This window comes from Pagrus pagrus, assembly GCF_965226575.1.
Source record: "Pagrus pagrus genome assembly, chromosome: 15".
In the NCBI taxonomy this organism is placed as follows: domain Eukaryota; kingdom Metazoa; phylum Chordata; class Actinopteri; order Spariformes; family Sparidae; genus Pagrus; species Pagrus pagrus.
In genome coordinates this window covers 12,537,620-12,556,494 of record NC_140199.1, presented here as the reverse complement: position 1 = coordinate 12,556,494, position 18,875 = coordinate 12,537,620, and the positions used below count along the sequence as shown (strand labels likewise).

General features: G+C 39.1%; 1 protein-coding gene across 4 annotated transcripts in view; it reads right to left on the bottom strand.

Moving 5' to 3' along the window:
- LOC311270440 (uncharacterized protein) overlaps positions 1-18,875 on the bottom strand; it is a 171,334-nt gene that overhangs the window by 81,738 nt on the left and 70,721 nt on the right. For 3 of the 4 annotated variants that reach the window (XM_084375297.1, XM_084375299.1, XM_084375298.1), the window contains one exon: positions 10,054-10,183. The exons of the other annotated variant lie outside the window; for it this stretch is intronic. In XM_084375297.1, the coding sequence (XP_084231423.1) occupies positions 10,054-10,183 (130 nt within the window). The remainder of the gene's footprint in view (positions 1-10,053; positions 10,184-18,875) is intronic. 4 annotated transcript variants of the gene reach the window in all.

The window sequence follows — 18,875 nt, the reverse complement described above, 5'->3', positions numbered from 1 at the left end:
CAATAAGACGGGGGGGGGGGGGCAGCAGGAGATTTACACACATGTTCACACACACACACACACACACACACACACACACAGACACACACGATTGTATGCATGTGTGCGCAAACACAGCCACACAGAATAAATACAAGACAGCGTGGACAGCAGCGCAAACAAGCAGTTTTTGCGGTGCACGCTAGAAAATACACTGATGTGAACAACACCCGAACACACACAAACACACAGTCCACTGGACAGCATGCTTACCTGGAAAACAGCTCGTGGATGGCTGAACTGCACAAGGAGCATTTTGTCTTGTTTTTCCTTAAGTTCAAAATTATTAGAAAGCATTGATCTGTTTTGTAACATTCACGTGGCATGGATTGGGACAAAAATATTTTATCCGGTTTGTTACTAAATGGATGACTCATGTAACCTGAGCAACATAACTATTTGTTGGTACTGCTGGCAATTTGAGCAAGATTAGTTGTCATGGCATTGAGCAGAGACTTGAAAAAAACATTTAAAATGGTAAAAATATTGCAATTTTGTTTAAACTATCACAGGGTGGAGTTGGGGTGACCTCCAGTGATAGATTCACGGCCAACATCAATTCCTGTCATCCTCTTTAACCCTTTCAAAGCAATAAAGTTGAATGGTTTAATTAGCCAAGAGGAGAGACCAAGCTGGCTCTTCAGAAAAAAGTTTTTCCTCTGATTTATATAACTCAAGATTGTATTTCATTGTTGATTAACCTGTTTATTCTATTTCTTGAATAATTAATTAATTTTGGGTCTGTCAGAAAATGTTTCCTGCACAATGACCTTCTCAAATGTCTTGCTCTGTCCACAACCCAAAGATATTCAGTTTGCTGTCATAGAGGAGTAAAGAAACAAGAAAATATTTACATGTAAGAAGCTGGAAACTGAGAATTTTAACTTATTTTTCCTTGAAAAATTACCTAAACCGATTAATCGATGTATCCTAATAGCTGGAGATTATTTTGATAGTGGACAACTGATTATTTAATAGATTACTCATTGCAACTCCAATTAATACACAGCAGTATATAAGTATAAATAAGTAGGCCTACAATAATTAATTAATTTCATTGTGGAGATGCCCAAAGGGCAGACAATATCTAATGTAAATTTCAGGTGAAGTTAGAGCTACACCTTACACGCTCCAAAGTTTTTAAATGTTACGTCTGTTAACTATATTAAGTAAGTATAAGTAGTTGATGATAAAAGTTCATTTCAATCATTCATATTGGGTTACATATTTACATGTGCACAACAATGCCACTTCTCTTAATTAAAAGCATTCGGCCATTTACATAAACTGAGAACTCACACAAAGATCCTGCCGCCAGGACAGACAGTAATGTTTTGGGATGTGGAAGAAACCTGTCTATTCAAATGATTTTACCTGAATCTGTGTGGAACAGCTCATGAGTGTGTATGACTGTACAATGGTAAATTACGGTTCGACAAGCGGCATGTGTTGGAAGATTTAAATAAAGCTGTGTGTTATATTCCACGCTGTGCATGAAAAACCTGGAGACGGAAGGTGTAATGTGCTGATTCCTGCAACCGAAATAGAATTGTACATGCTACAAACACACGAGAAAGGATGATGTAAATTACATAAAGTCCTCTGGGAATAAGCAAATATTGCTAAGTAGTAAATCCAACTAAATGTCACAAGACAGACACAGAAACACACACAAAAGCAACATATAAGTAAAAATCTGGTCCTCCCTCTCAAAAATGTAATGTGTGACATGTAACTTTTTAATATTGAAGCCGAGATTATATCATTCCACTGCTATAGCCTATTTCTGTTAGAATGGCCATATGATTATAAGGCTACAGGATGGACTTATAGTAAAGGTTAATAGCTGTCATAAACAATAAAACTCTTCCGAATCATTAAAATGGCTGTGGGCATTTCACTTTTTCGATCTGCAGGGTCCTGTGTGTGAGGGGCTCACAGTGAAGAAAAGTCAGAAATCCACAAATGAAACAAAAAGATTGAATGTATTTTGGTTTTCTGTTGAATTTTATTTTCCTCTTCGATATGGAAACAGGAAAAAAACAGTTATTTTCCCTTTTTGATGCCCAAATTGTTTTTATTCTGACCTGTTTTTCAGATTAAATGAAATAATTGAGGCTGTTTTCAGATCCTCAAAGTACACTTAAAGTGACAAAACAAATTAACAGAGGCGTGTTTGTAAGTGTTTCCTTAAATTTAAACTCTTTTTGTATACCACTTCAAGAGTTCGCTGCGGAAGGCTTGTGTGTTATGTCTCTGCTGATTTTACGGCTACTAAACTCGCAGTAAAATCCAACCAGGACAACACATTTAAACACAGTGTAAGACAAACAACTTTTCATAGCATGGTGGATTACATTTAACTAAACAAAATCCCCTCAGTAGTGCTGCAACAGTTCTAAAAAAGAAAAGCACCATTATACATTTGTGTCACGCTGGTTGGCATGAAATGACAAGAGCCCACAATGACTCAGGACAATCACGATGAGAGCAAAGTCCAATATCTTTAATCCAGGTAAACAGGCAAAGGTGAAAAACCAGGCAGAAAAACACAGAAGGCAAACTGAAACAGATAAGCTGCGGGTTAGAATCAAAACTGCGACTCAGCCAGACGGGAATAAAACAGCCCGCCTTCGTAAGAAAACAGTCACATAGGTCAACTGTTTAAACAGCTTATTATGACTCTGCTATGTTTACTGTTATTTTGCTACCTCTAGTGGCTGCAGTAGGTATTACGGTAGCAAAGGAGGGAGTCAAGTGACGTAGTATAAAAAACGACAAAGTGTGCAGAGAGCGGAGGACGGGGTGGACGGTTGTCTAGACTGCTGTTCATGTCCCTGTTCACTGATTTCAGTGCAACCAAAGTCAACCTTAAGTTACTTTAAACTAGTAAAGTAGTTAAAGCTGCTGATATTACAGTTCTAATTTAGTGGTTAAATCAGTTGAAACAGACAGTGTGTTCACAAACATCAGCTGGGAACATTGGTGAGTTAAGAGAGCCCAAACATTACAATACAGTGAACCACATGGAAATCGAACAGTGTGTATTTCATTCTGCCTGTTGTTGTCAGTTTAATAGGCGGTCTCTCAGTGTGGCTCAGGAGACGTGGGTACGCACTGCTAAAAGGATGCGGTCACATATTGGCCCAGACCACCTTTAAATGTGGTCTAAGTGATTGGATCTCAAATGTGTCTTGGGGGCATTCACACTTGTACTTGTACTAGCTGTCCACTTGTGATTGGATCGCTTAGGACAACTGTTGATACCAGGTCTGAAGTGGGTCGGGCAGGTCAGGTGATCAAACTGGTGGGAGCTAAGTTACGGGAGGCTAGGAGGGTGTCGCCGGGCCTGCAACAGGAGAGTTATTAACAGGGAAAAGCAGCCAGACTGAATCTCAGATCATCAATACATGACAATTTTTTTGTTTATTTGTGCTGTTTGGAATAGTAATTAAAAGGATTTAATTGTGTTTTGGTTTTTTTGTGCATATTTCCTGTTTTTGAAGGTGAGCACTGAATATTCTCATTTTAACAGTTATTTTTACTACATTTCAGAGAACACATGCCACCCCTCCAGCCATCAAGTTTGAAGCTTAATCACAGTAAAAGCTTTTTAGAGCCCAGGCAATATGAAAGGGAGGTTTCAAGGATCCAACTCGCCTCCCTTGTAATGCTCTCCTCACACAAGTGAAGTGTATGGAGGTCATACTTTTGGTCGATAAAAAAAATGACTGAATGTAGTTTTTCAGCACTGTACAATCCTTTCCTATTGACTGCATTGAGGTTGCGCTGCTATATACATTTACACTGTGCAAATGAGCAAGGCAGCTCCACATACTCTATCTACCCACACACACACACTCACACACACACACACACACACTGTTAACCTTTCCTGAGTTAGAGGCACACAGCGCCACTGAAACAGTCGTGTGAATTATTTCATTTCATAAAGTTGCTCATGTCCAGATTTCATTAGCAGCACATTAGCTGCAGTTTTATGCTTTATGTTTATTACAGGCCTGACATCATCTATAAATAACAAGTTAAGCGGGTGCGGACGCTGGGGACAGCCGTGGCTCTGTAATGCTAAAGGGATCTATCATTACAGCTGACAATTGCTAATAGCCAGCCCTCTGGGTCAATCACTACAAATTACAGCGGCTCAATTACATGCCATCATTTCTGGGCGTCCAGCATGCAAGGTGTATGGCAGGAAGCCCTGAGATAGGCACAGAGAGAGGGCTTTGAAAAGCAGGGTAAATGTTGAGGTGGGCATAGTTTTACTCAGGTGTATGACCAGCTCAAGATACTGTAAGATAATGCTTTTAAAAATGCACTTTAAGTAAAAATATCTTGCTGGAGAATTTGTTTCGGAGACATCTAATCTTTGAGTTCAACATTCAAAACCAGCTTTACAGAATAGTGATGTTTTTACTGTGCAAGGAAGAGTTGATCCTTGATCACATTTTTACTCTGACCCTTAGTCAAAAACTCCCACCATTCAAGGCCGTCATATGTTATCAGTAATCGTCCACAGCGTTTATGTAGCCATTTCCAATATGGAGTCTTCAGCTGCGGTGATTTCTCTTGCATTACTGTGGCAATCCTGGTATTATACAAGGTACAAGGTATATTTAATGTCATTTTTTAAACAAGTGTTTTTTAAGGGTTTAAAAACCACAATAAAGTTAAAGTCCTTTTGAGTCCTACTTCATCTTTTTTGACAATGGAGTCTTGCTCTGTAGTCTGGTGGTATGGCAGTGGATACTTCTGTATCTTTTGCCAGATTGCAGCAGGGTGAACAGACTGTGGCTGGGGTGGGTGTTGTCCCTCAGTATGCTTTGGGCTCTGTGTAGACATCGCTCTTCACCAATGTAGCTGATGCTCTGTAGATGGGTATGAATAATGTTCTGGGTGGTTTTAATCACCCGCTGTAGAGTCTTCCTGTCCTGGGCCGTGAACAAACCATGCCACTTTGTTGGCATTCCGGTCAGGATGCTTTCTATTGCTCCTCTGTAAAAGCTGACTCTTGCTGCGGAATTTAGCCTTCCTGAGTTTCTGTAGGAAGTAGAGCCTTTTCTGTGCTTTTTCAACCAGGGTGGTGATGTGTGATGACCAACATAAGTTCTCAGTGATAGTAATTTCAGGGAGCCTAACTGTTCACCTGCTCCACCTCAGCTCGACTGATGATTTTTTCTAAAATCAACAATCAGCTCCTTGGTTTTGCTTACGTTGAGCAGTAGATTGTTCTCTGTGCACCACTTTGCAAGATTGTTGATTTCCTCCCAATATGATCTCTCATTGTTTTTTATCATTGTTGTAATGTGTTGATGGCGGTGTTGTCCACATACTTCACAATAGAGTTCTCTTGATGTCTGGCAGTGAAGTCATGGGTGTGCAGTGTAAACAGGAGGGGGCTGAGCACACAGCCCAGAGTGTTTTCCAATCAGCTTCATGGGTGAGATTGTGTCGTGAAATAGAGGAGGAAAAAAAACATGATTTAAAAGATGCCATCATACATTTTATTTTACAGCACTTTTATATTTGGAAACACACTCAAAACTGTAAGTCTGTGGTAGTCTACTGTAGTTTACAGGTGTTTACAAGTACTTTGAGCAAAGTTCTACTGTACTTTTTCTAGTAGGAGATCGGAAATGTTCAAGTTCTTATTCACCTGGAACGCAAGAATAGTTCCTATTAAACCCTACAGCTGCCCCACTAGTTGGTGTGTCTGGCACAAGTTAATGTGCTTTGCAGGTATTTGACAAACTCAACATGGACATTAAAACATTTAATTTATGCACAAAAAACCCATTCTAATTTCATTTTTGCAAACTAAATGGAGAAAAAAAGTGTTTTCTTCAACTGTTGTTTTTGTAATGATACTGAAGCATTCTTGTTTTGCAACACCATTTACAGGTTTCTTGCAAATTTACAGATTGCTGGCTGCGGTAGCACTACTACAGATACACACTGACAATGAGTGGCCTTTTGTTTCTCAGAGAAAAAGAGACATCTTTAGACGGAGCGTTTGATTCACTCCGTTGATCAACAGTTTTCACACTAAACTTGTCAAAAGTACGTTTCTTTTCAAAGATGTTCATGCTTGTGACAGACATGTCACAAAGCATTTTTTTTTCAAATCTTGAAAAACCTTTGCCAAGAATGACTGAAACTATTTCAGAGCTGAAAACTCTGTTTGAGACTATAGCTTTAAACTACCAATTTAAAAATGCAAATCATTTTGGGTTTTTTTGAAAGAGATAGAAGAAAAAATAAAACTAAATAAAAGTTTTTAATAACAACTTGCGCTATAAACAAATTATATTTATGACAAATTTTTTTGACCTTCCAAAGACTAATATAAGCTTCAGTGTCTCATTGGATATTTTTACAATGTTCCCTGTGATGAAAGAATTGAGAGATAAAAAACCAAATCCTCCATTCAGCAGCATTTGGCAAGTACCTCATGGTAATTTTTATGCTGTGCTTATAATAAATGATATTTATCATTACATTCTGATACCATAAAGCAGCAAAATGTCATGGATTGGGATTGTCACATAAATCACTCTTCTATATTTTGACACATGATGTGTATAATGTGCAGATTATGTGCTTTCCATTTTAGCTTCTTCTGTGTCTCTGCCATCCGACAGAACAAACACCTTTAATAAAGTCACAATCACAAAGGAGAGAGGGCCAAATCCACTCCCACACATACACACACACACACACACATACATATAACCATCATTAAACACACCAGCCACACATGTACACACACAGTCACCAGGGCTATAGTCAGTGAAGCCACATATAGAGTCAGCTTACGGGTGAACATGAGTAATCATTGGACACACAAACAGACCTGCACACCTCACACACACACACACAGTAACAAAAGACCTTCATTGATGCGATTAACGCTGTATGGCTGAAAATCTGGCCAAGAATCAGCAGCTTCAAATAGAGATCCACCTCTATTCCTCCTGCCAAAGACCTGTACTAAAATGAGTTTAATCACAAACACCAGCAGAGTTTGTGATTAAAGGAATTATCAGAGGCTGAGCTGCTCTAGGTTTGGTTTACATTAGATATAAAATAGCCAGCATTTAAGTGGCAGAAGTATGTAAATATGGCAAACTTGAGTGGTAAAAAACTAACATCAGTCAACAAATAAGGACCGATGTTGTAGTCTGGTGGTACAGCAACAACCAGTTCACTCCGCTGAGGTCTGGCAAAAGATACTTGAGTATCTGCTGCTGCACCACTAGACTACAAAGCAGCTTTGTTTCTCAGGCTGTGAGACTTCTGAACTCATCCTCAACTTTCCACCAGAAAACAATAGTTTTTCTTGTGTAATGTAACAACTTTTCATTGTACAACCCTGTGTTGCAGAATTAGATGGCTTTTGACCCTTTAAGATAAATGGTTTATTAATTCACAAGCGTGCACTTAAGAAATCAGAGGCAGGGTAAGGTTACAAAAAGAGAACTTGGACCTGAGAGAGAAAAGTTCTTCAGCTTGAAGACTTGTGACATTGTGTGGTGAAGAGTCCCTGGAAGCCCAAGACCGACCACCCTTCTTTCAACCAGGAACAACATCACCTGGCCTGGAACCAGCTTAAGAGGCCGAACAAATAACACCTGGTAACGTGATCTCCTAACCCTAACCTAGGAAGACATCAGGAGCCTTAAGGGGGGACTTCCATAAGGTAGGGGGGATTTACAGTGATAGATTAAAGAGAGAATAGTCAAAACCAAAGAAGCAGGGGCCAAAATATCATGATTTTGGGTCCCTGGTATGCATAAAAAAGTGTCAGTGTTTCTGTTATGAATTTCTCGTCATCAATTCTAAGCTTTGATAACCCTAATGACATCACTATGACATCACCAGGGTTGTTTTTCAGATTTCATAAAGCTCTCCCGGAGCAACAGTGGACATTATGTAATACTCCCCATCAAAATTGTCCAGTAAGTCCAGTTTAACTGTGAAAAATGACTTTTTTCTTTCTGTTAAGTTGCCAAGAATCAATGAAAAAGGCTGAATGTTGTGTTTGACAATGGTGAGCCCAAAAGAGGGTCCAAAAAATTCAAAGTTATAATAACAGCAGTATAAAAACATTCCTACTTAAACACACAATATGTAATTTTCTGCGGCGAGGGGTCTCTCAATCAAAACAAAACAAAACAAAAGACGTGTTGCGGCTGAGCCATGGCTCAGAGCCAGCTAGCTCTGGAGGAGAGATTTGGGTGCTGAGCCAAACCTACTTGAGAAATAAACCCCCAGAGTCACATCAGATTCTGCTCTGATCCTGAGCAGATTTAACTTTTGGGATGTAAAAGTGGATTTATCTTCACACCATCCGCTGAGATGACCTCCAGTGTGAGTGTTTATGTACTGTAATGCTGACTGCTGATTGGAGCTGGGAGGGGAAATGTACTTCATGAATGTAACGTTACAGAGAGGAGAAGGGAAAAGAAGAAAGAGAACCGGAGTCTCTGGTGAGTGCTGAGTTCACTGAGAGGTAGACCTGAATTCGAACACATGGACCCAAACCCTTGGTGCGTTATGTAAGTGCACAATTACAGGTAAGAATTATGTAAGAATTTTAGTTTAAAACATTAAGAAATTGACTAAAATCTCAACAGAATCTGAAGAATTAAGGAGAAATAATAGTTCAAAGCGTTTATATTGGTGGTGGGAACACCAACACGCCCTTGGTAGTCTGGCAAGCTGCATGGCTAACAGCACTTACTAGGTAATGGCCGCTACAGTCATGGATTTTTTAAGAGAATAGCAGCTAGCGGTTAGTCTGTTGATATGTTGCTACCTATTTGTTTGGAGTATTAATTCAACAGGTGACAAATTCTTACATACTTAAATAAAATAAGGTCTAGTTGTTTAAAGACATTTTAATGCAGAGGTGTTATATTATGTTTTTAAATCAAAGTTTTATTCCTTATATTGTTAAAGATACCTGATGAATAATATTGTGTTTGGGTCTTCACAAAAAAAGAGCCCCGTGCATTCGTGTCTTATCTTTGACTGGTGTTTAATTACAATGTTTTTAGGAGAATATGTTTTTCTGACCTGAAAACCTAGGTTGACAGCATGTTTTTCAGACCTGAGTAATGTCTACAGGTATTCCTATTCCGGCCTCAGACATTCAGTAAGGTAAAACAGCCTGAGAGGTGAAACCAGGGTGAAAAAAGTCAACAAAACACTTGGATAGGAGCGGTGTGAATATATGAATAAAACTGGGTGAGAGAGAGGGGGAGAGAAAGAGAGCGAGGTGACAGACAGGTCAGAGATAAGCCAAGGTTTAAGCTAACAGGAGTTAACACCTCTGATGGAGATCTGTCTGTTTGACATCATTTCAGTGGAGAAAGCACCCCTACCTCCGAAACAATACTTATTATCGTAATTATTTCCTACAAAATGATCTAAATAACACTGACCTGTTCACCACCTAACCTTTACCAGATGTGTGAGGAGACCGAATGTGTGTGAGTTTACGTGGGATTTGCATACCTGCATGTTTCTGTGCACAACATTAAAGGGAGACTTGCAATTCAGCATGGTTTGACAGCAGACATATAGTAGGCTTTGTCTAATGCCTGCAGCAACTCAACATATTTTTATTTATTTATTTTGCGGTTTTAGCAGGTCATTTAATTTTGAATTAGGGAATAACTGAAATCTTTTGAGAGGGAAAATCAGTCCAATAGTAAAAAGAAAATAACATGTAAACACTTAAAATGGTCTTTATATTATGGTAACAGCAATCCAAATTTGCCATAAAAACAAGTCGATACATCTTATATCATTCACTGCCTGATTTGATTTAGGGTAGTCTTCATCCATTCATTAATTGTTCATCACTGTATTTATCGCACTATTCATGGTTGTACTAATTCTGTTAGTTGTGTGTAGTTAGTGTTTTAATAAGCCTTTCCTCTATAAAGAACTTGATTATGTGGTTTGTATTTATGAAGTATTACATACTCTCTGGGGAGGTCCTGTGGTGTCTGGCACAGAGATGTTGGCAGCAGATCCTTTGGGTACTGTGGGTTGGGGATGGCGCCTCTTTGGATCGGACTTGGTGCATCACACAGATCCACGTTCGGATTCGGATCTGGAAAGTTTGGAAGCAAGGTCAAGACCCCGGGCTCTTTGTCATGTTCCTCAAGCTGTTTCAGAGCGGTTTTTAGCAGTGTGGCGGGGCGCATTGTCCTGCTGCTTCTCATCTGACTCTGGGTAAGATAAGCAAAGTATCATGTAGAGAGACAAACTCTGAGACCTTCAGGCTAGCTGCTTCACACGGGTGTAAAACTCTGTCTCTCTCTCTGTAATTATCTCATAGAGGGTTTATTTCATCAGTCATTCTGCCTAAATAAAATGCTTCCAGTAATTAACTATCCATATTCTCAGATTAATAAGTATCTACTAAAGCATTTCCTATGAAAATTAAAAGGCTTAACGATTTTTGCAAAAGTTCAATAAATGAGTCCTTATAAGCGAAAACTACAGCTGCCTGCTGGAACGCATCAAATATGTCAATGCATCTGTCTTTTAAAAAAAAAAAAACTTAAACATTACCATTTAGTATTTATATAAAAGTCAACATTGTCCAGAAATAGAATACTTGGTTTCACCTCTCTATTTCTCAATATTTTGGGCTGCACATTTAACAAAATATACAGCACTACATGTAGCACCTGGAAATGACTTATCACTACATTTATACCTGTGAATGATGGGTTTCTGCATGAAAAACTCTGCTTTCTATTTGAAACCTTTTTGAGATTACTGTATGTTCTTTACTTTGTGCTTTTTTCATTGGTTTGAAGTGGTTGGGGGTCATTGCTAAAACGTGATATTGCAGACTTCCATGTACCCATGAGGATTCAGTAACATTTAAATTGGCATCTGATGTAAGTTGGTGGGTTGTTTGGTCACTGTGAATAAAATCAGATCAAACCAAACCAAGCAATGGTTAAGTGTTTTTAAGAGTGTTTTTCTTCCAATTAAAATCAGATGGTCCAACAAGTCATTGCAGTTATCTCATAGGCAGCTTGGTTAACGGTATTTGGCGTCAATTGTACTTACTTGACATAACTTAAAACATTTGATTCAAGTAAGCAATAACATGCATAATGCAATGTCGGGTTAGACTTTGAAAATAAAGTTAACTGAAAAACATTTCAAATATTATGACATATTATGAATATTGGACTGCTAACATTCTGAAATGGTCGCGGTTCGGTCGGGTTTAGGCTACAAAACTAATTACGTTACATATAACTTTGGTCACGTTACACGTTTTTACCTGTTCAAAGTCAAAGAATATCCATCAATCAAACCTTACTTACGTCACATAACTTAAACAAATAAAGGTTGACACCTGCTTACACATAGGACTTGAGCCACTGTATCATGGGGGAAAATCCTGTGCTTGACCCATCTAACACAAGAGTGGTAACTACAGAGTAAAACTGTGAAGGGTGCAGCCACTGACCACCCGTTGGGAGCGAGTACGAGCTTCCACAGTCCTAACTAAAGTGAGTCTATCACCCTTTTTCGCATAGATGACTTCATCGACTGGACAGAATAGCAGAATACCTCCGAAGCAGCACTGTGTATTGTGTTTCTCCGCTGCATCTACCGTTACAATGACATTGTGTGTTATCGCATTATCTATTGTTTGTTGATGTGAATACAATAAGGTGGGACTGTGACTTCAAACGCTACCTGCTAAATTACTCGTGAGAGTATCAATAAAACTGAATTGACTCAAATTTCATTGTATTCGGTAGTATGGGATAATAGCTTTACTGGTGAGCTGAGGATTTTCTCAACAACAGCCGCAACAACAACAAGCACCTCAATTCATTCTGCTCCATCCTTTTTGGCGTGATTGTCTGAGAGACACACCGGGGAATACAGGATTCCTCTTTCATATACTTCTCAATATTTCACACTAACGTCCATATGCCTCCGTTTAACAAGATCTTCCCTCTCGCTTTGATTAAAAAAAGGGAAAGTTGATGTAATTAAATATGCATTAAGGCATGGTTGAATTTGTCGCTGATTAAAAGAGCAACCAAGTTTTGTTTTTCCCAGTGAAATAATTTCATTTCTTCTTTTCAAAGTTTTATAGTTACTTTGTCTCCAGCTTGAAAAAGTTGCTGTCTGGATTCATTAAAGTCTAATAATTGCCTCCTGACACAGAAGGGTCAAATGAAACCAAAAGCGACACTGTGCTTTTGTGCTCAGTGCTTCTGACGGGAACTAATAACGCCAAACTAAATGGTCAGTAATACCTTTTGCACACAGGAGATGCAGGTGTCAGTTGGTTCTAGTGATCCTACTTTACACCGTGACATACAGAATAGTTGGTGTCTGGAGTCAGACTCAAGCCTGCAGTTTGCTCTTATACACGACCACACACTGATAAATCATAAACACAATTACACTGTAGGATTACCGACAATTACGCATAATAACATAACAGAAGTCTCAGTTTCATTTTTCTCTTTCCATCCATTTAAATGCTCTCTCTCTTGCTTGCCGGTGTCTGCATTTAAGATATTTCTCTTTTTTTCAACTCTGTTTCAGTTTTCTTTTCAGTCTCTCTCTTTTCAAGTCAATATCTTCCATCCCCAGAGGCCTGGTCACCAAAAGGCGAGGTAGTGTCTGACCCACATCCAACCCTGGTCAAGAGGAGTGTTATGGTCACGCTCCAGGTCAGGTGGCGTTCTTTATTTGTCTCATGAAGTGATTGTGACAGAGCAGCTCTGGGGCGTAACAATTTCCTCCATTAAGAAGAGAGTTTTCAGGCACTTTCAGGGTCATGTGATCAAAACCAATCAATATGTTTAGTATAATTCATTGTGATTAATTGCAAATTAACTTGTTTTGGTTGGGGGGAAATGTTTAGACAGAGGTGGAGATTTTATGTGTAAAATACGTTAAGGTTCAATGGGCTGTAAATGCAGAAAAATGTTGTTAATTGTATTTTTAATCGAAGTAATACACACAGTGGGAGGTGCTATTAGTTTAAAAGGGGGTCATCTCGGCCTGGTGAAGTCAGTCTTGATTTGGTTACAGAGACGGCAACATCTATTGAGCTCCCAGACTGCAAACTGAATTGTTTCTATTTTTTTTAGCCTGTTTCTGCCTGGAAGATCTTGAGTTATTGAGGAACTCAACTTCAGTACTTTTCGATAATCTTCTACATAGTTTATTTTCCTTCATTTTTTTTTTTTTTAATCTTTTATAAATATTTGCACTGCTTACACTTTTGGAGGCCGATATAAAAAAATTGACTATTCCAACGCTTTTTCGACTACGCCAGTGTTTTTCCAAGTTTTGAGAACCCAGCGACAGTGATCCTACACGTGTGTATCCACGCCATCTGTGCCATAGAGCTCCAATGCTGTCCAAAAACTACTGAAAACACATCAATGAGCCACACTGATGTACTGGCTCATATACAGTATTCCTTCATGACCATGAACACACACATACACACACCATAGTTTATTTTGACTCACATTCACCGTTCTGCTGCCAGAAATACTCACCAGAGCACCAAAAATCCACCAAAATCTGTTTCTGAATCTTAAGCAACCTAGTTCCTAAATCTTCAATCATATTATATCTACGAGGTCTAATTTAAAAGTTAGTTTGGACTTTTGTAAAGGGGGGCACTGAGAGACTGTGTTAGGCTAACTGGCTGTCCTCTAAACTGTCCTGTCTAGATGGAAGCTAGCTTGTTCGTAACTGTAAAGTTGAGTTTACGACATTACGACAATGTCTATATAAACAAAGATGCTTGCAGCGATTTTGTTGAACTTTGTATTAATCACAGTAAACTACTATTCAGTCAAGCTAACATTTCATCTGTGGGACCAAAACTCTGGTCACCTGGGTGAAAGTCATATGAATGAACCACCCAACGAAACTTGGCCTCCTACCACTGTGGACTACTACTAACACTATGATTATTACTTAGCCCACTTAGCTAACATTTGCCACCGGTGCATCAGTTATTAAGATACATTATTACTCAGTATCACTCAAAATTGTTTCCCTAGTGACCTCCCCAGGATACTACATCAGTCCTCTGCTCCCATCATGATCATTCTCTGCGGATACTGCCGATACATACACACATGCGCTTTTCGTACCTAGGTCGAGGCAAACTGTCACTCACACTGTCTTTGAGTGGATTGACGGGTCTATTACAAACTTTGCCGTGAAACTGGGCTTTGATTTGACAGTTTGATATGAGTTTTTTAAGCAGTGCGAGTTAAGATGATACTTTTTTGTCACAGTAACAGTGCACATATATAAAAATATGACACTGGTTCTGTTCATGTATAAGTACAGAAGTACATTTTGCTTTTAATGCAGGAATTTGACTTGTATATTGTTGCTCTTAATAAGTCATACATTATGGAAACTTTTGAAGTACATTTGCTTCTATCACTGAGTAAGGACAAGAAATCTTATCCTTAAACTACTTTGCAATTTATTTTCATTTATAAGAGCTCTGTAAAAGTCTTGCCACCTAACTCCAAATCTTCTCCAAAGCACTCATGTGTTGTTTATACAGTATAATGTGGATTTATCCTTCATGGAATGATGTCTGAGCTTCTTAAGTTGCTGCGATTCTTCATGTCAATTTATCCCATCCACTCCTCCAAAATGCACTCCACTTTAACTGGGAGAGAATAAAAATCTTTTGTCTCTTTTAAGACAGTTTTTAAATTGGGTAGAGGCCATTAAGAGAAAAAGCACCAATCAGCCTTTCCAGTCATTCGTCTTTATCAAACACAAGGGAGCTCAAACAAAAACCTACTCAGGTTGTAAATGGTCGAAATGTCAATTAGAAAAAAAAAAAATCATCATGAGGTTTATTACTCAAATTAACAGTTCCTCTCAACCATTTAAATCATCATTGGTGTTCGCTGCTAAAAGGGAGCAGATCTTTTTTTTCCCCCCCTTTTCCTTTTCTTTCAGTCTTAGTAGTCAGACACATCTCCCTTTGGACTCTGACGGAGTGATTTTGGAGGTATTATATTCATGAGGGGTTCCAGTAATTGGATTAAATTGGTTCCAGAATGTAGCAATTTATATTATAATATCCCATTACTTCTAATACTGTTCTTAATTAATTAGCCTGATTTTTTTGGTCCATGTTCCTGATAAGTTAAGTTAAGCTCAGGAGGAGATCTGTCCCATGGTGGCGTCTCGCAGAGCTGCATCAGTCACACACACCTGGACACAACATACAAGGTTAAGGCAAATCCTGCCGCTCGCTGCCGAGCAAATGACCTTCTTTATTGAGGTAGAGGAAGAGGAGGATTTGCACACAGATTCAGACACATGCACACCTGAGACAAGGATGTGTAAACTGATTTATATAGAAAAAAACATTTGTGACAATTTGTGTGTGTGTGTGTGTGTGTGTGTGTGTGTGTGTGTGTGTGTGTGTGTGTTCCCACCGACAGGCCCCTACTGACAAAGTTCAATATCATCACCTGTCACTCTCGCAGCCTCTGTCTGATTTAGCTTTAATATGAGAAAGTAATTCTCCTTTGAATATAACAAATTAATATCATTTTCAAACAATTTCCATATGCAAATATGATTTAATCAAGTAAATGAAACTCTCAAATGCGACGCCTGAGGGCTAAAAGTGAGCTATGTGTGTGGGCGGGTAGACAGTGAGACTGTGTGTGTGTGTGTGTGAGAGAGAGAGAGAGTGTGTGAGTCCAAGCCTGTTGTATAGCACCTTCCTCCCTGCGTGTGTGTGTGTTGTATAGTCCTGAAGTGCATAAAGTACAATACTTAAAGGTTATGGCAAAGGAATAAACAAGCTGCTTCGTAATCCGGTTAAATAAAGTGGAGGATTTGTGCACAGCCGTAACTCTTTGATAATCATAATGCCTGATGATTTGTAGTTAATTCCCCCATCAAGCCTATATAACAAGCACTCACAACCATGCTCGATACTTGAGAGATAACAGTAGTGTCAACAGCAAGGCACCAGAATAAACGTGGGCAGAGCAGATTTAAAAATGTTTGCCTCTGTCCTTTGCCGTCTTGATTTTTCTTTCAAATACTCGCACATTACTTTGACCCCGAGCTGTGACCTGCTTATTTGCAGTTTCTTGGAATTTCCGGTGTTTGAGGTTTATTGAGTCTGTCTCTTTTTAACTTTTAATGTACTTATCTCTCACAGCGGCTTTTTTTCTCTTTTTTTACAAGTTGGCATGTCTCTCTACTCGTGTACTCACATACTGTACTACATGCAATTCTGAGGTACTTTTACTTCACTTGATTGCCATTTTATGATTGTGATAAGAAAGCATTTATTATGATTAAATGTCATATTAAAATCTTAAGTTACATTACAAATTAAGATTTTTCATACAAAATACAAGATCACCTAAATTCTCCATCTTATAAATTCAATCTTTGTCTACAACTGAGACCTCTAATCATATTTTATCAAAACATATTAAAAAAAACCCACAAGGGCCCTAAGAAAATCACAGCCTCCTCTGATAGAAATCAGTTTGTTTCAAGTGTTTTCTAAAAAGCATACCAGCAACAGACGTAAGGGACTTGCAGTTTGATTAGGTTGAGGCACTTAAACTACTTTGTTAAGTTCAGCTACTAACACTACCTGGTTAGACTTAGGTACTTAAACTTTGAAGTCTTGATAAAGAATGTACAGAAGTGATCATCGATGGATTTGGAGGCGTGTGATGCCCATACATTTATGAGATATTGCCCCCAGGTCACAGAGTTGCTGTCCAGTGATAGGTTTCTGCCCTTTGATCTGATAGTGTATTACTTACCGGCTAACAGCTTTATATTTAATCTCTTCCTCTGGCCTGCAGCGATGGACTCAGACACAGTCATTTTTTTTCACCAGAGCTTGTCATACCTCGCCATGAATAATTTGGAGCTATTCTTGGGGCCAGTGCTATCACTCTTGGACCAGATACAGCAGCGTGAGACTCACTCAGGCCAGAAGGCGTCACAGCCAATCACCTGCTTTTTACACTTACATTTTGCAGCCATTTTACAGCGGCCATTTTGAATTTGTCATGATCACTTGGGACCGTGAAATGGTGCAAATGAGATCAAGGTCACACTGTTGTTGTAATTGGTGGGAACACAGAGCAGCATGGGAGTGTTTGTCCAAAAAGTATGAACGCTGCTTATTTCCACCATTTACACACGACATGCTGATATTTAATAGGTTTTACCAATGTTCTGTAAAAAGTGTGGTGTTTTGCGAAACCACGTCAGAATCACAAATGAAATCAGCTCACTCATCGGCGACATAAACTACTAATATTGTTGTTAACTGCAAAGAATCCATCAAAGCTTCATCAAATATCCATCAAAGTATTACCCACACACCTCACACACGTTCTCCACGACTTTTTGAATATCATTCAGAAGAGATTTTTCTTTCTTTGATTTTGGAATAAGTGCTGCAATTAAGCTCAGTGAAGGCCCTTAAAACACCTTTACCTAGCTTACAAACTGGGGCAGAGAGTTTGAAAGACGTGCAAATTTAGGGGATAAGGGTGTAATGAAAAGATTCTACGATTTCTACTTCATGCCTCGCACTTAAAAGTTGAGGGTATTTCAGCTTCCAAAAACTGTGAGAAAGGTGAGACGTGCAGCGCAAGAGAGGAGTGCACGGCAGGTACAATTGCTTGTTGCTGATCAGCTGCTTAACTTACATCATGGGGAGCGTAGGATCCTGTGTTTTTGGAGCTTTAACCATACTAAAGATTAAAAGTCTAAGAATATCTCAGCCACTGCTGCTTCAATTTTGACCATTCTCTTGTTGATGTCTTTTAAGTTCCTTGACTTTATGAAAGTGCAACAATAACTTGCTGGATAGGCCTTTAAATGTAAATAAAGTATGTGTAGGGTAATGCTGTGTGGCCCTTCTCTGTAAGACAGAGCAAAAATGATTTCAAAAGGGTCAGATTATTAGTCAGGGTTTCCACCTCCGCATTGCAAGACTGGCATCCGGCCAGGCCTTAGGTGACTCTCCGTTGGGCCAAAGAATTGGGATTTTTAAAAATGTATTTTTAAGATGTTTTTTTAAAACTAAAATGTGTCAGCAAACTCTTATAAGGAGCGCATATGTTGTGTACAAAACCTTAGCAAGAGCAGAGAGCACGTGTGACAGCGGGTATGAAGTTTGTAACGTTTACATGCTACAACTCCTCAATATCCAAGTCATTTTACCTTGTCTTGATGGAACCAGCTTATTAAAGTGAAGCCACAGAGTTAGCAACAACTTTGACCCAGGCTCACTTAAGGTGAACGGACATTTAAGGTGAGCCACCTCGTTCCACTGACAATCCACCCCCCCACCCCCCCGCCAGGCCTAAAGACTTTTCTGGCAGACATCCTGTCAGTACTCAATTAGAAAGTAGCTATATAAAGGATTAATTTGTTCAAATTAAACAAATTGGTACTTAATCATCTTAGATAAGTTAGCTTGGTTTAGTGACTATTTCTAATTCTGCTGGTTCTATAGCATCTGAACCAGGACCATGCTCTACTTTGTCTTGGGTGCCAAAATGCCCTTTACAAATGCCAGATAAAAAAATACTTTGTTTTCCCTCACACTGCCTCTGTCTGTCATCCGGCCAGTAATGGAGACTAAAAAGGGGGACAGTTGTGTATGTTGCTTGTCTCCTTATCGGTGCCTTGTCTGGCATCGCCCTTGCATTGGCTCACTCTGCCCCTTGTAACCTACCGGTATCTGCTCTAGTAAA